The sequence below is a fragment of the Chenopodium album genome, chromosome 10 (genome assembly GCF_948465745.1).
Source record: "Chenopodium album chromosome 10, dcCheAlbu1.1, whole genome shotgun sequence".
In the NCBI taxonomy this organism is placed as follows: domain Eukaryota; kingdom Viridiplantae; phylum Streptophyta; class Magnoliopsida; order Caryophyllales; family Amaranthaceae; genus Chenopodium; species Chenopodium album.
Window position 1 is genome coordinate 48,831,502 of NC_137843.1, and position 26,718 is coordinate 48,858,219.

Below are 26,718 nucleotides of genomic sequence, written 5' to 3' on the forward strand. Positions count from 1 at the left end.
AAATGAAACAATCAAAGAGAAACTGTAGTAGTATTAAACCTGAAGAAATTCAAAAGACAATTGATTATAAGCCTATAAATTCAAATCTAAATACCCTCCTACATTGATTACATTGCTGCACAAAACCCATATTGTATCTTCTGCTAATTCATCAAATAAATCAAAATATGATAAGGGGTAAACAAAATAAACGATACCTTTTTGTTGGGAAAAAGATTGAACTATCCGTTTTCAGGGGCTAAATTGAATTCTGGGGATGTTTGAGCTTGAAAGCTTGAAGAGTTATAAGTAGAAGTATGAAATTGGAAATAAATGTGCAGAAAAATGATGATAAAAGAGGGAGAAGATGAAGAGAATGGGGAGTTGATGATGAACTTCATGCTGGGTTTGGTGTTGCAACGTACTTCTCCAACTAACAGTCAACCTTCTACACGAGCTTTGACTCTTATAAACTCACCCACAAGGCCACAAATGTGCCAAAAATTATTACTTCCTTTTCCATAATAATGGACCCACAAATGTACCAAGGTTAGTTTAGTAGATGGGAGAACATATTTTGGAGGTTTAATCTTCATTAGTGACAATTTGGTGGTGGGATTCTCTTACCTTTCTCCACTCTCAAATTGTGTAACTCATTAATCTAGGTCGATAGCGCCCTTCATCTCGGGCCAGTAGGGCCCTTCATCTCACCTATCCAACAACAACAATAATAATAATAAAAATAAGAGAAATATGTGAAAAAGGACCTTTAAAATTGTCGATTTTTTGTATAAGGATTTTTTAAGTGAAAAGTTGTAAAAAAAAAATGAACTTTTAAGCTGTATTATGACTATAGGGGTACTTGGGTGAGTTTTTTAGGTGGTCAACGCCGGAGCTCTGGCGTTGACTTTCACGTGTTAGTCACATGAGTTAAAAAAAAAATCCCTCAAAATTTTGGGGTAGAGAAAGAAAAAGAAAGGGGGAAAATGAAAGGGGTAGTTCGAATAGGAGGGAAATTTGAGGGGTAATATATATATATATATATATATATATATATATATATATATATATATATATATATATATATATATATATATATATATATATATATATATATATATATAGTTTAACTCACTTGTCAAGTGAAAGTCAACGCTAGAGGTCCGGCATTGACCACCCAAAAAACTCACTCAAGTACCCCATAAAAACAAAATACAACTTAAAATGTCCTGCTTCAAAACTTTTCACTTAAAAAGTCATTTTACAAAAAGTCGACCATTTAAAAGGTCTTTTTTCACAAATTTCTCTAATAATAATAATAATAATAATAATAATAATAATAATAATGGACACATTCATTATGGATACATAACTTTAATTAATTTGGTTTATTTACTAACTTAAAAAACTTATCCATTATTATTATGTCAATTTGACAAGTGTGTGGTGTTTCTAATATGACTGTATTGTAGAATAGTACTTCTTTTGTTTTTCAATACTTGTAACATTTTCCAAAAATGAAAATGTCACAATTCTTACAACACACTATAATAGGAAAGTTATTTTTGGTAAAAATTATACTATTAACATTATCCTTATTTAAAGCTCATGACAACACATAATTATCCTCCTAAAAATCACTCAACCTCATTTTAAGTGTATTAAAAACATATGAAACCTTTTCAACAAAAAAAAAACACATATGAAACCTATTTTTCTTAACTATCATACAAAAAAGTGCATGTTTGTTGTAAGTATTAAAAAACGGAGGAAGCATATATAAAGTGAAAGGTGCACTCAGGGTTATTATTTGCTCATTTGATAATATATGAGTGAAGTACACCTTGTATCAGGTGTATATAGCAATCTCTGCCAAGGGTTTGCTAGTGATTAAAGATTTTGTACAATGTACCTTTGTCTTTTCACTTTTTTGACTTTATGAGTATGTGCAAGTAGAACAACTATAGTGGAGATAAGAGAATTCATGAAGACGAAGAAGCTCACGAGCATCGTGCAGTGACCACCGCCAATAGTGAAATCAATAGATCAAGGGAAACCACACTAGTTTACGACAAATACCTCCCCTTTAAGATTAACAATTCTCTTAGTTTCTATATTCTTAGGGTTTTCGTTGAATTTGGTAGCGGCAAAACACCAAAAATGGTAGTGTTGTAGTTTGGTGTTCTCCAGTGAACCAACTTGAAGAAGGAAACGAAGAAGATGAAGGTGGGTGAGGATCGGAGGAGGAAGAAGATGAAGGTGGGTGGGGATCGAAGGAAGGAGGAAGAAGAAAAAAAGCATGGAGGTGGGTTACAATCGGGGAGGAGGTATATGAAAATGAATTTATTTTTTATTTTTTATTTCATTTTATTTATTTATTTATTTTAATTTTATTTTTCAAAATGTGAAGATATTTAAACTTATTTGTTTATCTTGGAGAAAAATCTAAGCTCCCTGATAGAGTATATAAATTGATCATAGACGTTAAGACAGGTTAAACTTTTGGTTAAAATAATCCTTTAACACTCTCTCTTATATTTCCACTATTCATGGGTAAAATCACTAATGGTATAGCGGTTTTACCCATTTATACCCTACAATAATCCAATTTTACTTCTAATCTAGCTAAACAACATTTGTTTATCAAAATAATTAACTAGAACATCCTCAAAACCAAGATCCTTGATCCCTATGTTATTCCAAAAGTTCGGGTCATATTAATTATATTCAAGAAATCAAGGATTTATATTTTGAAAATACTCCATTTTTAAAATAAATGCCTATTAGGCTATTATGATCCTTTATACTAATGACATAATTGACTTTGACGATTATCTTAAATTTAAAAAAATAATAAATAATAAAAAAACACTTTGACAATTGTAAATTTAATCCTAGGAATAAACTTGTATTTTCTCAAAATTTAGTCAATTATCCCTCTTCTCTCTTCTCTCTTCTCTCTTTTCTCTCTTCTTTCTCCTCTCTCTAGGATATTTAATTTTCTTAGCCATTTAGGCCAGAAATAATTTAATTTCTTCAGAAATTAGACTATTTCCAATCCTTTTTTCTTTGATTTAATTCGCTTATTTGTTATTTGATTTGTTTTGCTTTGTTTTGTTCTCTCCATTTGTCAGAGTTTGTCCCAAATTTTTTGGTTTTTTCCCAATTTTATGGGATTTTGATTCTCATTAATAGATGAGAATTTATTTTTAGGGTTTTAATAATAATTGTGTAATACCCTGTATTTTTAATGTATTTTATAAATTTTTTATTTATTTGTAAAATATAATTTTGAGTCAAATTATTTTTATGGGATTTAAATAATACAAAGTTTAATTTTTGGGTTAATAAGTATTTAATCCAAATGTAGCTTATCTTCATAATACACCCAATCATTCTATTTTTATATTTGGGCCAACTTTTTCATCATCCAAGTCTATAATTCTTATAAGCCCAGAATTTACCCTAGCCTACTCTACACTATAAATACTCTTTCAATCCCCAAAATTTCCCACACAAAAAGTCAATTGGTCAAGGTAATTACTTCTCCTCCTTATTTCTCCTCCTTATTTCTCTTTTCTTATTCTTTTCCTTTTTCCTTTTCTTATTTTTTCCCTTAATTTCCTTTTTCCTTTTCTTTATTTGTACGTGAAAGCAAAGGGGGGGATTTCATGGAGGACGCTGCCGCCCCCACCTCCTACTACCGCCATGTCACCACGCCGGCGACCTCCAGCCGACAGCCGGCAACCACCAACCAGCCCACCACCGTGACACCCTCCTTCTCTCTCTTCTCTTTGTTTTCTTGCTTTTTTATTTAGTTTGATCTTGGTTTTTATTGTTCAAAATTGGTTTAATTAGTATCAAAATCATGTTTTAATGATTAAAAAGTGTAATTTCATATTATTTAGTTGGGTTTTAATTTTCAGATTTTATAATTCATTAAGTCAGGGTTTTAAAGTTTATAAAGTTATGATTTTTAGGGTTCTTACACAAATTGATTTGGGGGTTTTGAATACCATTAATTTTGATCATTAACCAAGTATAAAGATATGATTTTGATGAGTTTTTAACAAGTTTTGCTGGAATTTTATTTAAAGTAGTAGAATTGTGATTTTAATAAAAAAGGATTTAATTACCCATTGAAAGAGAGACTAATTGAGGGTTTTCAAATAATTTTCAGATTTATTTTAAGTTGTTTAAAGTGAGTTTAAGTTGCTGGAAATTGTGTATACAAGAGTAATTAATATAGTATTATTGTCCCTTTATGTAGGAGACTTGGTTCGGGAATCGTTGTAATGTATTCGGCTATTTTAAGAGCTTATTTGAGGTATGTACACGTACTCGGAAATTTATTAAGCGTGTAGAAACATGCTAGGATTTACTTGAGTGATTCCAAGTTAGTGTCATGCTAGAAATTGGTTGGAATGGTTGAATTGAAATGAGATTGGTGATTTGAATTGGAATGATTGAATTGAGAATGGTTTTGGGGAATTATTTGTGAATCATGTTTGGTTGAAATAAATTATTTATTGGATTGGTGATTGGAAATAGTTAATTTGACATGTTGTATATAAACCACACTTTTATTATTGGCATGATAATGAGTATGTTTAATTAAACTAAATGTTTAATTTGGTTTGGAATATTGAAAAGGAATTTTATTATGGTTCATATAATTTTTATTGAGGAATGAGCTATTTAAATGTCTTTGTACACGAGGAATAAATTATATTTTGGTGCCTTAGTGCACTTAAGGTGTTTTCAACACCGAGAGATAGGATTTGTTGTGCATTATGCGTTTAAGGTGTCTTTGACACCGAGATAGATTTAAAAAGGGTTTAACATTAAATATTATGTGGTCACTAATTATTTAAGAATTTAATTGGTATGTTTGATTGTTTGAATAATTAAAATGATTATTTGTGTTATGGTTTGAGAGTCATCACCAAGTCTAATAATATGTAAATCAACGTAAAGTGTAAGAGATTACGCACCAAAACTCTTGGAGCGTATATACCTTAAGACCATAACTCTCGTTCGATGCGTAATCAATACTAAATAAATTATTTAGTTACTTAGTTGAGAAATCTTGTTGTATATTGTGTGCTTGTAAACAGGTGCAACGAGGTAAGTTGTGTGTTGATAGGTGAAAGCATATTAGTGTGTTTAAATACGCTTATGTACTCAGCTTTGCTGATTGTGTGTTTGTGTGTTGTTGGCCTTGTCTTTACCTTAGCCCTATGATGACCCATTTTTAATGGAGAGTAGTGGGAATAAGTAGAGAGAAGTTTTTCAGGTGATGAAGCATATTTATGATGGGCATGAGTGAAGAGCGAATCATGCTAGTTTCCATAGGTTTATGATGTGTTTATTGCTTTCATTATTTTATTATACTATGTTTGTGAGATTAATGCAAAGGTTTTTGAAATTGGTTCGGTTTTGATAAGGGCCTACAATGGTTCCAAGTTGTAGATTAACTTTGTTTTACTTTACTTTCATTGGTTGACTTTTTAAGTTGAGTCGTTTTGAATGTTTTTAAAGATAGTCTTCCACTGTGTGTCTTTGATAGTTGCATTAGCTGTTTTCACGGTGACGATAATGTCTTAGATTTTCCTATTTTGAGTTTTAAACAAAGCAAAACAGGTATTTTAAAAGAAAGGAAATTCTAGGGTATTACAAATTGAGCAGGTGATTTGGATTCATATGGGTTTGAAGCGGTGAAGTGTGAGCTATGCCTGATATGCAAATAGTTATGATTTTGATTGTAAAAGTTATGTTATGTACTCTAGATCTGTGATTTAAAAATCTTTATTATTATTATAGATGCCATATGGCTATTTATTAGAGCAAGTTTAGCCCCAAGTGTTAAGATTGGAATGTGACATCATTTTTAGTGGTCCCCATTAAAAATGATGTCATCAAATTCTTGTCAAGACTCACTAAGACTTGTCCAAATTTATCACTTTAGCCCTAAGACTAAAAAAATATGACTTATTATTAATTTTTTTTATCTCTTTATTTGAGTAAGTATATGTAGAAAAGTGTAAAAAAAAATAATAAAAATAAAATTTAGGTGGACCCCAATCTCAAGTCTTCGAATTTCTATATGTTTCATGTGTTTCGTTCACCTTTTCCATTAATAAAATGAGCATATTTCCTTTACATCTAGATTATAACATTTTTCATTCGTTCATTCATTCAAAAAAAATAAAAATAAAAATTTGCCGAACCAAACACAAGGTATACTAATGACTTGAGGCACCTTTACTTGGAATTTCAAGACTCAACTTGAGACTTGCTTGAGATTTAAGAAGAAAAATGGGAAAAGTCTTAAACATAGTTTTAAGACTAAAGATGATGATGTCACCCCAAGTCTTATCTCAAGTCTTAAGACTTGGGGCTAAACTTGCTCGTATTTGTACTTCATGTAAAAAAAAAAAAAAAAAAAGAGACAATTTATTTACAAATGTGCCATTTTAATAAGGAAAAATTGATTCTAATAATCCAATTTTTAGCCGGTCTGCTGTTAATAATCCCACTGTTAGATTATTATTTAATAATTCCACCTTTATAGGGGATATTCATTTATTGGTCCCTTATGACGGGTAACTTGTACATTGGGTAAATTTTTTTTTTTTTTTTTTTTTTTTTTTTTTTTTTTATAATTTAAGTGACACATGGCATTAAATAATTGGTCAAAAAAATTTAAAAAAAAAACTAAAAAAAATTTGGTCAAAAGAGAAAAAAAAAAAAAAAAAAGAAAACCTATTTTTTTTTCCCAACGACCACCTAAACCCCCAAACCTCCGGCAGCCCCTCGGCTCTTCCCCATCGCCACCGCTAGAACCCCATCCCCACCGTCGGAACCCCCATTTCTACCGCCGAAACACCCATTTCCACCCCTTCTCGGCAAAACCGACCTAGCTCCTCTAAAACCACCCCGATTTTCAATATAAAAAAAGACCTTCAAGAGCAGTTAGGGGGTTTTTGGTGGAGTTTCGGGGGTGTATGGCGAGTTTCGGCGGAGTTTCGAGGGTATATGGCGAGTTTTGATGGAGTTTCGGGGGTATATGGCGAGTTTCGGCGAAGTTTCGGGGGTATATGGCGGTTTTTGGCTATGGTAATTGTGGTGGTTTCGAGGGTGGGTTTGGGTCAGGGTTTGATTTCGGTGGTGGGTTTGGGTCAGGGGTTGATTTCGGTGGTGGGTTTGATTGGTGGGGTGGTTTTTGATTCCGATCGGCCGATTTTCGGTGGGTGCTACGGTGGGTGGAGGGGTGGCTGGTGGGTTTGTTTTGTTTTGTTTTTGTTTTTTTTTTTGTTTGAGTTTTTAATTTTTTTTATAATTCTATTATTTTTCAATCAATTACAAAACGACACGTAGCATCTTAACCTATTAAAAACGGTTATCAACAGATTAGAGACCAATAAAAGAAGATCCCTATAAAGTGGAATAATTAAATAATAATCCAAAGGTGGAATTATTAATAGCGAATCGGCTAAAATAAGATTATTAGAATCAATTTTTTCTTTTAATAAACCATTAATGTTCTTCGAGATGATATGACTTGCATTTTCTCAAATATTAGCAAATCTACTTTTTTGTCATATAGACCATATTTACTGTATAATATTTGAGAAGTTTAACACTTGATTAATCTACACTATTTTTTGTTGCTTGATCGTAAGATTTCCGCGCAATTCACTGAGCCTGTATCATTATTTCCGCAAACATCACTCTCCTCTTCCCAGCTACACTCTCTCGAAATTGTTGAACAACTGCTGTTTTAATCTTAAGTTCAAATTCCAGAAATTTCACGTTAGCAAAAAATTCTTCTTCGCATCTAATGATCTGAATATTAATTGGGTTAATCTTAGAATTAAGCTAAAAAGATGAGAGCTCAATCACAAAGCAAGCACCGACATTCTATTATGCATCTAGTTGGTTTACTCGTTTGTTTCTGTCTCTTCGTCTTCTTCATCCAATCTTCTATCTTCAGCGGTAATTTGCCCTTAATTTTGTTTTTCTTAGCTACCCTTTTATCTTAATCAATGGAATTTATCGATATAATAAGTGAATTTTTCTGGGTTTTTTATTTTATTTTTTATTTATTTATTTATTTATTGGTGCAGGTGGTGGAAAGATAGAACTTTTGAATAAATTGGAAGTTGAAATTCTGTCTCAATTTCAAAGCAATGTCCAGCAATGTGTGGTAAGTTTTTTTATATTTATTTTTGGGTTTATTTTCTTCATTATATTATTGATTTACTGCCAAAATTATATTGACTTGGTTTTTTAAAAAAAAATAAAAAAATAATGATTTGGTTTTTATAAATTTTGAGACATTGTAATTTGTGATTGTAAAATTTGAGCCCTCTTCACAGGTTTTTGTCTAGTTTGAATTTCCAACACTGATTTGGAATAGTATTAAACTCGCATGTTGTAGCCTATCTCTAGCTGGCAATTACCATTTGAGAATTACCTTGAGACATTTTGGTTGTGTTTTTTTAGACAATTCCGACGATCTTGAGCAATTGGGTTGCTGTATAATGCTCATGTGGATGTATTGAATGTGCTGCATTAGCTCTAATCTGCTGCATGATCATAATGATATGGTCTACAGTGTGACAAATATCTGTAATTTTGACGATTAGGAAGTAATGTATTTTACATAGTGATGGATTGTTGATGGCAATAACCTTCTAGGCTTCTTAGTTCCTTTATAGTAGTTTTTTCGGACATTACTGTGATACTCCATCCTATTTTTCTCTTCTCATTTCATTGGGATGTTTTAGAAAATAGTCTGAATTAGGTTTTGATTCACACTAATACCACTCTTGTGTGAAGGTTTTTCCAGTCATTTGGGAGTGATACTAACATATTTTGGGAGTAGCTTTCTAACTGAATTTTCCTTTTCTGCTTTGACAAAACCCAAGGATTTTCCTTAGGTCTACTGTGTGAAACTTATTTCCATTATTGTTGTCCATTATGAGTCTTGTGTTTTGACTTACAAATGTACCAAAACCTACGAAGGCAAAGAGAGGGCTTGGACTTACAGCAGATATTATTGATCACTGCAAATTGAAACTAAAGTATCCTGAAGGCACAAACAGCACATGGGTAAATCTGTTAGATCTGTACTTTATTTTTTTTTAATTTTTTTTTTCCAGTGAAAAAGTTAAATTCTGAACTACTCTCTGAATGTTTCTTTTCTGCAGTATAATGCGCAATTCAAGAAGAAGGAACCACTAGAGTATGATTATGATATCTGTGAAGCACTTTTACTCTGGGAACAGGTCAAGCCACTTCTTTCTTAACAGTGGATGCATCATGATTTTTGGAAATAATGTGTAATAGAGTGTAGAGTGTTAATAATTGCAGTATCGCAATGTTACGACAGTATTGACAAGAGAATATCTGGATGTTCGCCCAGATGGTTGGTTTGATTATGCAGCAAAAAGGATAGCCCAATTGTATGATTCTGACTTTATGAAAAGTGCATTTATATATATTTACTTAAGTTATTTTTGACAATAACTGCAGATTATATGGTTATCTCACATGAAGCTGGTCTCCTGTTTTACATTGTGTCAGGGGAGATAAAAAATGCCACAACAAATCTCTTTGTGATGAACTTCTCAGTCCTATCTTACCAGCCACACCTCCATTTTATCCTCGTCAATTCGAAAGATGTGCAGTTGTTGGAAATTCTGGAGATCTTTTATTGACAGAGTTTGGTGAAGAAATTGACAGTCATGATGCAGTGATTAGAGATAATGAGGCTCCTGTTAATGAGGTGAATCTCTAGAATTTATAATAAATTTGTAATTGTTTGTTTTGAATTGGTTATATTGCCTATGGAATTCTGACACAAACTATGGCCTTCTTATATCTGGTGTAATCATCTTCATTACTTCTTTCCTCTACACCCCACATGTTGTTGTTGGCGAAAAAGGGGGGATTAAATTTTACTTTGGCTTTTAGTAGTGAAATACAAAGTACATGCCATGAGAATCAGCAAATGAAATTTTTTATTGAATAAGATTTTGGTTGTTATCAAAGCTGATGATGATTTCATAGTAATATGCTGCAGCAACCATAGTACCTAGTAATTTTCTAATCTGTCTCAGTAAATTACTTTACATGATAAAGTCTTCTATGCTAGTTGGAAGTTCAGAGAATGGGTCATGCTGATACTGGTGCCTTCATGAACCTGAATCAAATTTGAGTTAGTGCTTTAGATACCACATTCCCTTGTATTAATTCATATAATGCCAATATGTGGTCAATCTCGTAATAGTTATGTTATCTTCTGCAGCCTTTTTGCATTCCACTCTTTTTTTTTTCTTCCCGTTGGGTATTTAAAAAACTATCTCATATTATTCCCATGGGTATAATGCAGAAATATGCCAAGCACATTGGTAGGAAGCGCACCCTGCGCCTTGGAGTTAGAGGCACTGCTCGCAACATGATTAACATTCTCAAAGGGGCCCGTAAGTTGTTAACCCAATTCTTGCTTATTAATCTGTCAATATACTTTTATTCTCAGGAATCATTGAAGTTTATTTCATTTCCAAGTATGGGAAAAAGAGGCATGATGGAGTTTGCAGGGAAATAGATTCCTGTTGGAGGCTGGCATCAGAACTGATGCAAACCTCATTACAAAGGACAGTAATTGAAAAATTAAGTAGTTGAAACGAGAAAAGGAAATCCCTCATCCTTTTGGAAATTGACTGGTAGCTATTAGGGAGTGGAACATTTATTGTGTCTCTTACCTCAATAACTATTTATTTTTTTTTTTCTCGCAGCTGAGGAAGTATTTATCATCAAAAGTGTGACCCATAGAGACTTCAATGAGATGATAAAGGTGATGTCACATTTTTAATGCATTCATATGATTTTGTAGTTTTGTTACCTCCTTGAATTGCTGTTGGATGTTCTTTTACTTATTATGGGTTGTTATGAATATACATGTTGCTTTTGAGTACTTAGTATTTAACTCTCATATCAATTAGAAAAATGGAATCAGAAATGAGCATCTTTTTATCTTCTTTTAGCAAATCTATGCATGGCCCTATCTCGTTCACTTTTCCCCCCCTTTTGTTCAGTTGTCCTAGGGTGGTGAGAGGTCTGTTAACACTCTAGTTTTTTTGTTTTTTTTTTTTATTTTTATTTTATTTTTATTTTTTTATTTTTAAAATCAATAACTGACTTTCCTGTTCTTTCCTCACTTAGATCGTGTTTTTGAATTATGATAAGGGAGGTACGTCTTTTGTGGTGTTATCTGGTCAGTTTAGGTGTTTCAACAGATATGAAAATACTTTTTACCTTTGTCATATCGAGATGTTCTTTATTTACTGGTTCATAAAATCTAATTGAATTTTCATGTTAAATCTTTGGGTGGCAGAGTATTGCAAATCCAGTTTACTTGTTCCAAGGAATTGTGCTGCGGAGAGGAGCCAAAGGGACAGGGATGAAATCTGTAGAGCTTGCGCTTTCAATGTGTGACATCGTTGACATATATGGTTTTACTGTCGACCCTGGGTATAAGGAATGGTGAGTTTTTCAACTAATTATGTTGTTTTAAATGTTGATCAGTCTATGATATTGCACTTATGTAGCAGTAAATACTTATAGCTTTTTGCCAAAATGAAGAGGGTAGCAGGTTAGATGGAGAGGGAACTTATCAAAGTTAAATGGTTGTATGTTTTAGTATGAGGGTACGGTGTCTGGAATGGGGACTTTAAAGGCATTGAAGGTCTTTCTATCACAAAGGAAATAGTAGCAAGAACATCCTTTTTTAAGGAGATAAAATTTGTGGAGAAGCTGGTTTTCTAGGGGCTATAATATGTAGTGCTTGCAAAAGTTATGTGATAGGGTTATGACATCGGGCAAAAGCAAAGAGGTAGAAATTGAGAAAAGTAGATAGAGATGAATTTTTGCAAGAAAAGGTTTGAAACGCATAATTTGATGTGGAAAAAGCCTCCTAAATATAGATATAAAGATGTCCACAACAAGCACTAGAATATTTGATGAATCTGAGAGTATTTGTACATTTAACTTTGGGTAATAAGCTATGCAACCCTTAGGGGGGTTTATAAGCATTTGACAAAATCACACTATTGGTATTTTTTTAGGAATGCATTAACAAAATCACACTTCAATTAGGGGCCGTTTGGTTCGGCGTATTCATCAAAGGGAAAGGGAATCAAACACCTTGATTCCTTTTGTTGCTGTTTGTTAGTTGATTTTTCCCATCCCCTTTACCCCCTCCATTCCCCCAAATCCTTCCAAGTTCATTCCCCACCCCCTAGGTATTTCCATTCCCATTCCCCAGCCACCATCACACCACCTTCCTACCTACCAACACCACCGAAAAACCAGCCCACCTTCATACCAGACCATCGCTGCCCTTCCCTTGACCATCGCCGCCCCTCCCCCGATCCTCGCCGCCCTCCCCTAACCCTCGCTGCCCCTCCACTCCCCCGCAAAAACATCCCACAACCCTCCCTAGAAACCCCTCCCTATCCCCGTAAAATCGCCGCCCGCCCATCTCTCCACCCTTGAAACCGCTCGAGGGTGGAGGGATGGGCTGGCGACGGTTTTACGGGGATGGGGAGGGGATTCTAGGGTTTACGAGGTTGTGGGATGTTTTTTAGGAAGGGGAGAGTTTTGCGGGAGGAGGGGAGGGGGACGAGGGCCAGGTGAGGCGCGGCAGTGGTGGGGAAGGTGCGGCGCATGGTGAGGTGGCTAGATGGTGGTTGGAAAAGGTAGAAAGTGAAGAGGTAGGTTGTTGTGTGGTGGTGATATGGTGGTGGGACTGGTGGCTTCATTCCCTTTGTTTTTTAAAACAAACAACATAGGAAATTTGAGGGATTTTCATTCCATTCTCTTTCTTTCCCTCTGTTCATTCCATTCCATTTACCCCATGCCAACCAAACGGCCCCTTAGTCTAATTTGTGTTTGACTTAACTTAATATTCCCTTTTTCGATCCTTATGTTGCCCTAAGGATTCCGTGTATCATGTCCTTAAATTATTTAATGTAATAAAATAACCGTTCAAATTTGCTAAAAAACAAGTTATTGATCATTGAACTGATTCATCTGGCTATAAAAGGCGATGCACGTGTCTTAGAAATAGGCGAGAACCATTTAAAATTTAAATGGTTTTCACAAACATCAAAAATGCCCGGAGTATGCCACTCCGTGAGTTCTTTTGCTTTCCCTTTCCTCTCTCCTACACATAACTTTATTCATGGTAAGAACTTTTTGCACCAAACTTCATCCCACTCATGAACATAATATAAAGTTACTCATCCCTCTCATACTTCATTCACCATTCCCAATCATATTTTCTTTCTCCTACATTTTCTCTCTTACTTAATATTATGACGGTTGGTTAAATTTTATTTTTAAATGTTTATTTTGTAGATATCAGCTTTTAAAAAATAACTAGTGAGTAGCTGCCCCGGGTTACTACTTCTGTAATCAAGCAATTGGGTTTTTTTTTTTTTTTAAGGATTTTGAAATCTGAAGTCTACATTTTTTTTTTTTTTGAAACCAAAATCTACATTATTGAGTGGTTTTTTCTTTTTTCTTTTATTTTTATTTTTTAAAATTTTTACGGAGTAATAATTAAATCATGTAGTTAACATTTATGTATATTTCTTTTTCATATTTATAACATGTATGATAATGGGCTAAGATTAGAGCTATCAAAAATCGACCCGAACTGATGAATCCGAATCGTTCCGAACTGTTCCGAAAAGGAATCGAACCGTTAAGAACCTTTATTTTAAAACGGTATACTGACCCTGATTTTTTTAAACCTGAAACTAAACCGATCCGAATGTTTGAGAATCGTTAATGAATCATACCCGTTATCAAGCCGAACCGATACAACCCGAAACCGAGAATAACCCGAACCGAAGTACTTTTGAACCCGATAGCAACCCGACCCATTGTAAAGTGAAACCGTTTAAACCTGACAAAAACCCGATAAACCCAATTCGTTTACAACCTGTAACTAGTTAGGATCGAACCGTTTGTAACCTGTAATCAGTTATGACCGAACTGTTTACAACTCGTAACCGGTTATGACGGAACCGCTTATAACCCGTAAGTCCGTAACCTGTTATGAGAGAAAATTGTGAGAGAGAAAGTGTTTTGCCTAAAGCGGTACAGGTGAGTGTAAGGAATGAGATATGAAGACTTTAGGGTTTGAATTTGGCTTGGGCCGATTTTGATTTGGTTTTAGTGATTTTGGGGAGATGAATGAGAGGTATTAGATTAAAGATAGGTTTAATGAACGGTTGTGAGAGTATTTTGTTGAGGGGTTTGGAATGTGATCTGTGTTTTGATTGAGTGACCAATGAAAATTATAGCTTAATACATTAGTTAATAATTAATAGTCGTATTTTAATTTATAAACTACTTGTAATAAGGAAATTATAACTAAGTAATTACTATTTATTAGTAACTTGCTAGTTAAAAACAAAATATAATTTAAGTATACAATTAATAATGTGTTAATTATTACTATAACGTTTTTATGACCTGGTTTACAACACAACTCGTTCTAATTCATTAATTGATTAATGTAACTTGTTTAAGTCTTTATATTTGTGACATGAACTGATTTTACCAGATTTGTTTTGAACCAAACTTGTTTTTATATCGATCGAGTTCTATCTGAATCGATTGAATCGATTATGATCTGAAACGATTACAACCCAACCCTATTAAGATCTGATCTATTTTTTTCCTGAAACCAGTTATAAACTGGCAAAATCCGTTTTCAAATCGATTACAACCCGACCCGATTAGGACCTGATATGTTTTGACCCAAAACCCGCCTTAAACTGACAAAACCTGTTTTAAATTGACCGAGTTCAACCCTAACCGATTATGACTTGAACCCATTACAACCCTACCCGATTAGAACCAACCTGAAAAGAAACCGTAATTAAAAAAATACAAAACTGAACCGACTCGAAATTATTTAAAACCGACCCGATAATGATTCCAACCCGTTATAAACCGACCCGTTACAAACCGAAAATCGATAAACCGAACCCAAAACCGAATCGTAAAACTGATTGACACCCCTAGCTAAGATGGTTAAATAGCCAACTTTGTTATAAATGGTTGGGTGTTTGAATCCCCTTAACCTTATACTTTTATATGAAGTAATGTGGGTTTCTTGGGTGACGTGGCGTAGCGATTAAGGTTATTAAGTGATGATGTGGCATAAACAGATGTTAGATAGGTGATGTGGCGTCATGAAGTGTTTGTGAAGTGACGTGGTGTAATTTAAAAGGATCTGTGTGGCATATGGACGTTTTTATAAACGCCTTTAAATATATTAGTATAGATGATATAGTATATATAGTTCCCCTTTTGTGTGAGTTATAAACTAGCTCACCGTATTTCATGATGTGAAATTGATTAGTACATGAGTGGGTTCATGATTCTACTCATAAGCAACATTTTAATTGTCAACAGAAATAAACTTACCAAGGAGTATTCAAGTAGGATTGTGTAATATGGAGATCGGGTGCATGTAGAAGAACATTCACAATTTTGTGGGGCTTGTTGAATAAAATATGTTGCACAACCTCTATATTTGTAGGGCTTTGATGTCAATGGATTAAGTTGGCAAGCTTACACTTAGCTTTGTGTAGAATCATCTACGCATCAAATGAATCCAAATTTTTCGCAAGAACTTGAATTGTCTAGGAGCTTGTCTAGCTAGTTCGTCAAATTTAGAGAATTCCATATGCCTTTAAGTCTTTAACATTGCATGAATACACATAATTAAAGCAGTAAATCATGTGAGTCCACCATTCTCACTATAAAAATTTAGAAGTTTGAAATGGACCAAGGAATATGGGCCACACCCAAAAATCTCCACCAAATTTCATGTCACTTTTTGTATAAACCTCGAAGGGTAATGTGTAGATGTGATATGTCACTTGTTCAATTTGATTGAAACTCAAGGCTAAAGGAAGGGTGACGTGCTAGAACCGGAGGGTGTTGATGCCAAACTAAGGTTGAGTATGATGTTTCCAGAATTGAAGAGCCTTGCATTAAATAGTGATTTTTAAGTCTAATGGTCTTTGAAAGTTGATGAGAACCCTTGGAGGCATTAAGTACTGGATTCTAAATTTTTCACCCTTTAGAATCAAGAGCACCCAAAGATCTAAGATTTAGAAAGATGCTGAAGCTGAACCTTAGTAGAAGTCCTGATTTTACCATATGTCTTGATCCAAATGGAGCCAATACCATTAAATTTGCAATGGGAACCATTGGCCTGTTATCCATAGAAAGGGATCTATTCTTCAGTAATTGTTAATTGACAAAGTGGTCCTTTTGAGAACAAATAAGTACACAAAACCAAAATCAAGCACCCAACTACTAGTGCTATTTCTTCTAGTAGTAGTTATCAAAAGAACATAATAAGATTTTATGTTTTATCCCACCAAAATTGACCTCTGCTGTTTTCTTTGTTTTTCTTCTCAACCAAACTTTTTCTCAAACTTAAGCAATCTAAAAACATTGTGCCCATTTATCTTGTATAATTTGCATAAACTGTTGTATTTATGTTCCTTTGATAATTTATATGGACCGATTATTGGTACCTGTATTACAACAAACATCTCTAGTATACAAACCTTGACCTTCACTAGGTTTTGTCCCATTTTCAAAGCTTGTCCTTTTATAGGAGATTAGGCTTAACATCTCCATGCAACAAAGTTACACTTTTGCCATATAGCGTGATTTCCGAACTGCTAACAAAATTCACCTAGTGAGACAATCAATAAATATTGTGCTATCTACGTCATCAATTTTGGAATCTAAATTTCCAAATCAATAAGAAAATTCTAAAACTCGTTAAAATGAGTTTGGATTGGGGTACCTTCTGCCATAAGCTTTGAGCTATAGTTTCTTAAATGACTTCCTGACGCACCTTTTTGGATAGATAGAGTTGAATAGATGTCAACTCATTTAACTCTTCCCATCTCTCATCAGTCAAAGTTTGACTTATTTCCATGGAGCGCCTGGACCTTCATCTGAACTCTCTAAATGCTGAAACTGATCTTTCCGTCAAAGTCATCTTCTTTGAACTGCTTGTTAGGAATGGGGGATTAAGGAGGAAAGATAATTCAGGATTTCAGGGTACTTGTTAATGGGTTTGTCCCTTGACTCTTGTCCTTCTTACCTTCCCATTCCTAACAATGTGATCGTATTATTTGAGGAGGTAATTAAAATTTTATTTTGATTTTGTTTATAGGGGATTGGACTGATGGTGAAATTCAGTTCAAGAAGTATTAAAAATCACATTAAATGGAAAATTTGAATGGTATAGCATTTGAATGTTGGAAATAATTGTGAGGAAATTTTGAGATGGGGATGATTCTGAGAAGAGATAAAGTTTAATATGAACATTACTGAACATGAGAAGTAAAATAATTACTGTTAGAGATGGCAGATTAAAGTCGCATTTATGGGCACAAGATGATTATCTTAAGACTGCAAAGGTTAGTCTACTGTTGTGGATGAAAAATATTTTATAAGCTTCTCTGTAGAAGGAAATGAAGGACATGATAGATGGTGCTTAATCGTAGTAAGAAAATTTTTAAATGTAAAAACTTAATGTAGAGGTCGCACACATCAATTGTTTGTTTGTGACTTGTTAAAGTTCTGAAAGAAGGCAATGAAGGGAACTATAGAGATAGAGATGATTAATCACAGTTCATAACTTTTAAGATGCACCAGCTTAAAATTAGAGTTCCTACACATCAATTGCTAAACTGTGACTTTTGAAGGACGGATGTTTTTTATTACACTACTTTCTTTTGTTTAAAATTCTTCCTGTCTCTGTCTCTGTTGCTGGTATGATATGTCTCTGCTGTTGACTATGGCTTCTGTGGCAGTTCTACTCTAGAAACAAACTTAAGAAAGCAGCTTTTTCAAACTTGTAGCGTTTTGGGATATGTATGCAAGATGTAGTGATCGAATGAATTACTTTTTGAATTTTTTTTCTTTTTTTTTTAATCAGAGTTGTCACTGGATTCATGTATTTACAATTTTATTCCCTTTTATTTCATTCAGTCCCCAATATTAATCAGAGTTGTCACTGGATTCATATATTTACAATTTTTTTTATTTTTTATTTATTTATTTATTTTTTATTTTAAATCTCATATAGCTATATACAGTTCACTTTTCCCTCAAAAAAATATACAGTATCACTTAGTTTATTGCGATGCCTTTTCACATTCTGGTAGAAGCGGGTGAGAACTTTTATTCTTCATTTTTGTGGTTTCTTAATGTAGACTTTGGGTAAAACTATCTGAAGGCAGAATTTAAATGAGCTTGTTATAGTTTGGCTGTAAGATATTTGATATGTATCTCAGTTATTTCAATTAGCTTTTGAAAATATCTACTATAATCTTGCCAACATTGGTGGTGTTCATGTTCTGGGAATGCTTCTTGATGTTTTAAGCTCATGAGATTTGAGAATTGTTTACTTGGTGCGTAATTGTAGGGAATTATATAGTTTGCCTGAGTGTATTAATATATTCAATCCCAATCATTAATAAGTGATACTCCCTCTATTTTTAAAAGCCCCGTTATGACTTTTTGCACTATTCACTTTTGACCAATGTTGGTAATTTATACATAAGAAAAAATATAGTTATGTGGCTACTTGTTGGAATCTTCTCAATCAGTAGTTTTCGAAGATTAGCATTTTATCAATTATATTTATTGACTTTTAAAGATATTATTGGTCAAAATTCTACATTGGTATTTGTGCCCAATCAAACTGGGCACTTAAATAAAAACAGAGTAAAATATTCAAAAATTATAGTCTACTTGGAGTTTAAGACTTATCATCACAATATGATTTTAGAGAAAATATCTTCCAAATTGTATGAAATTGCAATTTCTATAAACTTATTATATTATCCTGTAATTCCTGTAGGACTAGATATTTCTCGGAACCAAGAAAGGGACACAACCCACTTCAAGGAAGGGCGTACTATCAACTACTTGAGTGCCTGGGGGTATGAATTGTTTTTTCCTTACTATCATCCCTACTTTTCTGGGCTTTACCAATAGTGTCTCTCTTGTCTAAGTAAGGCTTAGATAACAGATAGCACTTTGTATGATACAGGTGATAAGAATACATTCACCGATGAGAGCTCAGAGGGAGGAGGACTGGTCAAGTATACCAAGCCGAGATGCAATAAAGAGAGCTCACACTGCAGCTATACATTTAAAGCAGAGTGAGACAGGTCAGGTTGGTGACGAGGGGCAGTTCAGAAATTGCAAGTTCTGGGGTGAAAAGGGGGCTGATTACAATGGCCCAGTCTCTGGTTCTCCAGACATGAGTGAAGTCAGAAAGAACTCAAACTACAGTAAGTGGGAATTGATGCCTTTTGAGAGCCTTAGAAAGGAAGCACAAGAATACTACCAGCAAATGGAAGGAGTTTCCTTGTATAAGGTGGATGGTAACAAGTTGGATGATCTTGTTTGTATAAGACACGCTTCAAAATCTGCTGAATAGTTGATATAGTGTTACGCCTAGGAACTCTCTTTCTGAGCCATTTACTGACATGCCAGTGGTTCTGCAGATCTAGTAGTGATTATTTTTGGGTGTTGCAGTATTTAGTGTGCGGAAACGCAGTCCTTAAATGATCTTAACAGGTTCCTTGTGGCACTTCTCTTAGGGGGTGTTTGGTTCGCTCCAAGTAATGGGTTTGCAAATATGGTAGCTGTTCGCCCCCCTCTGTGGTAATGTTTCCGTCGCTGATGTCTGGGTAATTTATAGACTCTGGGAACAAATTTTTACTCATCTGATTGCTGGTCTGTTCCTTGTAAAGCGGAAATATTTCCACTACTGATGTATTATTTTTTTCTCCACCCCCCTCCCCCCTCCAATTTGTTTTTTTATTTTATTTTTTATATGTTAGTAAAAACAGATTAGTATCTGTCAGGTTATAGTTCTTGGTTTCTGGTATATTTATGTAAAACTACAGAAAAAAGAGATTCATGATTTAGCATTGTTAACCTTGCTGTTCTTAACTTCATATGATGGTGATGTCTCCTCTACTCTGATCCCTGAAGGTACTCCTGACTCAGGTGACTAGGAAAAATCAATTAGAAAGGCGGACCATGTATGTTTACAAGATACTTCCTCCATTTTAGATTAGTTTTGACACTGGTTATGAGTCTTATGACACATAGTTCAAGATGATAAATTATTTTATTATCAATTGTTATCTGATTATAAATGTAAAAAGAGACAATGAGTTTGTTTGACAAAGTAGATGCCATGCAGAGTAGAAAGATTGTGGAATAAAGTTAAACTGAATTTGAGAGATAGTTGAACCGTAAGTCATGAAATAAAAATGTGGTTCTGGTCACGATTGCGATAGCAGTCATAATGCATGTGATAACAAAATTGATAAGTTGGTTGCGGCAAAATTTGGTTTTAAAGTACTTATACAACTTTGTATTTAATTACTACTCCCTCCATCCCATTAGTAAGGGCTGATTATTCATATTTTACGGGTTATAATACAAATGAAGCAAATATTAAAAAAAATATATGTGAAGTACATTGGGAATAATGATAAAGAGTAAAATATTTTGTTTTCTAATGGAGACAATAATGAAAAAACATGTATGAAGTACGAGGATTTCTCTGTCTCTAGGAACTTTGATCCAAGAGGACTCTAGGGGAGGACATTTATGTCATTGGCCATTTAATTGAAGAGAAAGATAAAAGTGTTGGACCTCACTCCTGAATATTGTCGGTTGTAATTCAACAGTTTTTTTTTTTTTTTTTTTTTTTTTTTTAAAAAAAAAAAAAAAAAAAATCAAAAGCCATCCAAACGTTAAAAAATCTTGCGAGAGGAGAGAGGAAAAAAAAGAAAAGAAAGGGTTTGAAGAGAATTTCTCATAAGATCCCTCAAAAAAAAAAAAAAAAAAAAAAAAAAAAAGAAGAGAATTTCTCATAAGATGCTACGAGTGGAGTGAGAAAAAGAAAGAGTTCAAAGAGGATTGTGATATGGATCTTGGTAGTTGAAGGTTTGCGATTTGAAACTCGTGAATGCATTTGACTAAATAGCAAGAGAAGAGAGAGAGAGAGAGAGAGAGCGAGGAAACAACCATAAATCCCTCAAAAGAGCGATAGTCAAAGGGGAAATACTGGAGTTATAGGTCTGCATGTGAATCGCTATTCGTCGCTCCCATTTTACATAGTAACGCTCCCATTTTGACTTGAATGGACAAGTATACCCTTCATCGAAATTGTAATATAAAAAGAGGACTTTGTTCCCTTCATGCACATTTTACCTACTATCGGTCCCCACAACTTCAAACCAAATCGGTCCCCACGACCACCTTAAATATTTTTTTAAAAAAAACATTTAAATCATCAAGTTTTTTCCGACGGATCTAGGATAATGGACGGCTGGGACGACTGGGAAGTTCGTACGCCGGATAATGCGTCGCAACATTCTGTAAGTTTTTTTTTTTTTTTTTTTATTTTCTGAAAACGGGACATCCGCCCAAAATTTCCGGATGTCCCATGGAGGATCCGCCTAAAATTTCCGGATCCTCCATGGTACTTTCGGAAATTTTAGGCGGAAGTAATGATCCGCCCAAAATATCCGGATGTACCATGGAGGATCCGGAAATTTTAGGCAGATCCTCCATGGTACATCCGGAAATTTTGGGCGGATGTCCCATTTCCAGTTTTTTTTTTTTTTTTTTTTTTTTTTTTTTTTTTTTTTAAAAAAAATTTAGTTATTATTTTATTTTATTTTATTATTGTTGTTGTAATTTTATTTTATTTTATTATTGTTGTTGTAATTTTGTGTTTTTGATAATTTCAATAATTAGTAATAATGTTATTATTGTTATTTAATTGTTGTTGTTGTTATTAGTAGTCATATTAGTAATTTTATTATTTGAAACCTTATTATTATTATTATTATTATTATTGTTATTGTTATTGTTATTGTTATTGTTATTGTTATTGTTATTGTTATTATTGTTAATATTATTGTTATTATTATTATTATTATTATTATTATTATTATTATTATTATTGGTAGTATGAGTGTTGTTAATAGTATTAGTTATTTTACTAAATAATAAAATTAGTTGCAATAATGACATAAACCGTTGTTTTGTTTAATTTTTATAGGATATGGAATCTGAAGACGGCGGTGACGGTGTGAATTATAGTGGGAATTTCGTCACGGATACGTTCTTTCCAACGTTCGAGGATGCAGTTACATGGGCGGATGCTGTTTCCATTAATTTGGGATTTATTTTGGTGAAATCGTCTTATAACAAAACCAGAGATGGTCGGCCGTATCGATATTTGAGATGTGATCGATCACGGAGGAGCAAGCCGAGAGATTTGGAGAACGCGATACGGAAGGACACAAAAACCAAAGCTAATGGTTGCCCTTTCTACATCAAGATATATTATGAAGTCAGCACTGATAGTTGGAAGATCCGGGCAAAAAACGATCACACCGGGACACATAACCACGCAATGGTTGTGTACCAAGAGGGTCATCGTAAAGTGAGCGGATTGAGTCCGGGTGCAAACAGGTTGTGCGTGACATGACAAAGTCCAAGGTTGCGCCCCGTAACATCATGGCCACTATTGCAGAGCAATTTCCTGACGATCATCCAAACATCAGGCACATTTACAATTGCCGGAATGATTTCAGGATGGAGATGTCCGACAGAAGAGGAGTTGTTCAACAATTTCTTCATTTGGCGAGAGAGAGTAAGTACATTTACTGGGTCATGGCCGATGATCTCGATCACAGTCAACATACTCCGCACATACCCACATGTCATAGGTATGGATTCTATTTACAAGACCAATCGATATGGGATGCCGTTCTTTGAGATAGTAAGTGTGACACCGACGAACCAGAATTTTCTAATTGGTTATGTTTTCATGCGCGACGAGTGCACCACTAGCTATCGGTGGGTGTTGCAGAGATTAAGGGAGTTGATTGGGTTTGATAAAGAGCCATCTGTATTTTTGTCAGACCGTGAACTTGGCCTATGTGCGGCTTTGAGAGAAGTGTTTCCAGGGACGTCACATTTACTATGTCGATGGCACATTAACAAAGATGTGCAGGCAAAGGTGACGAAGTTATTCAAAAACAAGAAGATAGGTGCTAGTTTTAAAAATGGCAAATGGAAACATATCATGGATGCAACAACCGAGGCGGAGTATGATCGTGCTATCAGTAGCATGAAAGTAAAGTGGGGAAGTTTTCCGAAAGTGATTGAGTATGTTGAGAGAACATGGCTTTGTCATAAAACCAAATTTGTGAAATATTGGACGAACCAAATTCTTCACTTTGGTAACATCAACAACTGTAGAGTTGAGAGCCAACATTCAGCTGTGAAGTTGTCACGTATAAACGGCAAAGTGTCTCAACATTGCTTGAAAGAACTTCATGAGGAGACAAAAAGGATGCGAGATTTGAGTTACCAGGTTTATGACCGTTGTGGATGTGCTATTACTTAATCAGTGCAGGTACTTGAACTTGCTTCCAGGCCCAATGTTGCCGTACATTACTTCATGGAAGGATGTTATTGGTGACGGGAACTGTGGCTTTCGTTGTGTGGCCGACTTCTTTTTTGGTGATCAGGCGCAGTGGTTTGATGCTCGGGAAACAATAGCGACCGAGATCGCCGGTCATTTCGACTTGTACGAACGGATTTACAGGCAAGGATGACTATGGATGAACATCGAGCGTATTCGATGGGATGGTGGGGCTGTTGGGGAGAGGCATTGGATGGTAACCATTCAAGATTTATTTCCTATTGCTACTTGGTTCAATGCAAGGGTGATTTGTCTAGGTGTAGGACTAGTGCCAACAAGCTACTACCCATGCATCACAGTGTTACCACTGAGGGCTCGGAACGGGGTCCGGACACCGAGTCGAGAGTTCGTGATTGCTAAAGTTGGTGGATCACATTTCATCCGTCTTGACCTAACACCTGATTCACCTCTCCCGCCGATCGCCGGTTGGTGGACTGAGCACCATGAGGCTAGTGTCGATGGATGGGACCAACAATATGAAAGTAGAAGGAACATGTGGGATGCATTAGTTAGATAGTTTGTAATGTATTTCGATTAGCTTTGAACATTTGTAGATATTTTAATTTGAAATCTAGATTTTGATGTACTTTAACTACGCTGTTTAAAGTCTAACATTAAGGTCTAACATTACATGCCACAAAAAAAAAATGTCCAGTTCTGTTCTTACATCCCTTGAGATCTAAAAAACAAAGTAATAATAAGCAGTTCAAACAAGTAATAAAGCAGTTCAAATGACTAAACAACAATCTACATCCCCATTTTTGACTTCCAATCAAATAAAAGCTGCTCAGTCAATGCCTTGGTCTCATGCGACATGTGAGGATACTCCGCCAATGCTCTTTGGTGAATCTCCATGGACCGACTCATCCACTGCAAATCAAACAACAATATATTAAATAAAAAACAATTATTATTCGTCAATCTTAATAGTACAATAAGCACAAAAACTTACATAATCAGTGTTAGTCCGCTCTGGAAGGTTGCTTGTAACTCCTGAACCTGGAGATACCCGAGGGTGAGAAAACCTATACAGCCACTGCATGTAACCTGGCAAAACCGTAGGAGCTCCAGCAACGAGTCTGGTGAGGGCACCAAATACTAAACTGTGGGACGCGCCAGGGACAAACCTCTTCCACATCACATCTGTCATCTCGGTCGGAAAGTCTACCCGGTACATCTTCAAGTTAGTCGGCCTCTTGGCCTTCTCTGGCCTGATAATGTCACGTGAAATCCCTTGCACGAATCCAAGCTGTCGAACAACTCTGTCGGGCATGTACGGCTCAATGATGTTACGGTACCGGATGCAGCCAATGAATAAAGTGGAGGGGACTCGTTCCCCAGGATCAACTCCGTACGGTAGCCAGTTCACCTCCCGGTCAGTTAGCGCATCAATTCTAGTACGAAATGCTAATAGGCGCTCCAAGTTCTTGCTAGGACATCCCGTGCCAACATCCCAAACAGACGCACGAGGGATATTAAGGTCCTTCGTCAAGGTACCCTGCTGAGGCCGAAAGCACAGAAAGTACTCGTAAATCCACGCTTGCAGCAGCGTCAGACATCCAGCGATCGAATCAGTTCCTTTCCGTGATTCCGTGCCCAATTGCCGATACAAATAAGCTAGTGCAGCTATGCCCCATGCGTACTCGTTAATAGGGACATCTTCATAACATAGCTCGTGGAGGAAGGAAGGATGTGTACGGTTACCACTCTTGTCTACAAACAATGTACCTCCAAGCACTAACCACACGTACGCATTATACTGATCACCCCACTCTCTCTCAACCTCCAATGTCGACTCCAAAATCTTATCAGTCAACACCCCACTACCCTGCCAAATCGTCTTCGTGCCGCAAATCTCAGATAAATCATCTGGAGTCATATCCAGGGTAACCGAGCAAGCGTCTCGTAGCACGTCCGTGCTAGGTGTAGTGGTGACCATCTGCCCATGAACACGTAGCCCGAGAATGTTGTACACATCGTGCAACATGATCGTGATCTCCCCAAATGGCATATGAAATGTGTTTGTATCTGGCTGCCATCTCTCAACAAATGCAGAAATCAACGGCCAATCAAGTCTTTTGAACATAAGCCCGGGTAAGTGAGACAACCAACTGGCATCAATCGACTGTTGGCTCTCCGCTGATTGACGACCTCGCCACCTAACCAGATCAGCACACAACTTTGTCCTACTCAAACACCGCAAAACACTACGCTCCTTCTCCGCCCATATATATCGGGCCACGTGACCGCCAAAACTAGGGATAACAGTCCCATCCTCGGGACCACCCGGCATCGGCTCCTGCACTAACCATGTCTCTGCAGAGCTAGTAGTAGGCTGACTCGATCCACTACCAACAAATCTCCCATACTGACCCCTATATACCATATGATAATCCTGAGGGCCCGATTCTTCATCCTGGTCATCAGCATGACTACCCAAGTCTTCGTCGTCATCGTCAGATGATATTGGTGCTCTACCTGCCGAATACACAGGCCGACTACTATCCGACTGTTGGTCTCCCGACCAACCACTAGTAGACCCGTATTGCTGCTCGGGCTGTGACGGTGCTGAACAAGAAGACTGTCTCCTAACTGACGCATTCAAACGTCGTGATATTGCATGACGAGCACCAGAACCCTCGATCTACAATAAACAAGTACACACCATTAAAAATATTGTTAATAATAAAAATAACAACAAAAACAACAACAACAATTATAATCAGAATAATAATAATAATTATAATAATAATAATAACAATAATAATAATAATAATAACAATACTAACAATAATAACAACAACAACAACAATAATAACAATAATAATAATCACAACAATAATAATAATAATTATAATACTCATCATAACAAAAATAACAACAACACCACCAATAATAATAATAATAATAATAATAATAATAACAACAACAACAACAACAAAAATAATAATAATCATAATAATAATAATAATAATAATAATAACAATAATAACAATAATAATAATAACAATAATCATAATAATAACAATAATTACAATAATAATAATAATAATAATAATAATCACAACAACAATAATAATAATACT

At 35.1% G+C, this 26,718-nt stretch overlaps 1 protein-coding gene and 1 long non-coding RNA gene across 2 annotated transcripts; both read left to right on the plus strand.

Annotated features, from left to right (window-relative positions):
* The first annotated feature begins 3,456 nt into the window (after positions 1 to 3,456).
* On the plus strand, positions 3,457 to 5,519 carry LOC145564021 (uncharacterized). Its single transcript, XR_014094717.1, has 3 exons — positions 3,457 to 3,746; positions 4,250 to 4,306; positions 5,216 to 5,519. It is a non-coding gene; the product is annotated as an uncharacterized LOC145564021 (long non-coding RNA).
* A 1,222-nt stretch (positions 5,520 to 6,741) lies between these two features.
* LOC145562488 (sialyltransferase-like protein 1) lies at positions 6,742 to 20,072 on the plus strand. Its single transcript, XM_081622787.1, has 11 exons — positions 6,742 to 7,977; positions 8,109 to 8,188; positions 9,010 to 9,096; positions 9,195 to 9,272; positions 9,358 to 9,449; positions 9,571 to 9,772; positions 10,379 to 10,469; positions 10,785 to 10,843; positions 11,384 to 11,532; positions 18,965 to 19,046; positions 19,157 to 20,072. Exons 1-11 carry the CDS (start codon positions 7,869 to 7,871, stop codon positions 19,547 to 19,549), a joined length of 1,422 nt encoding a protein of 473 aa, XP_081478913.1. The 5' UTR covers positions 6,742 to 7,868; the 3' UTR covers positions 19,550 to 20,072.
* Positions 20,073 to 26,718: the final 6,646 nt, after the last annotated feature.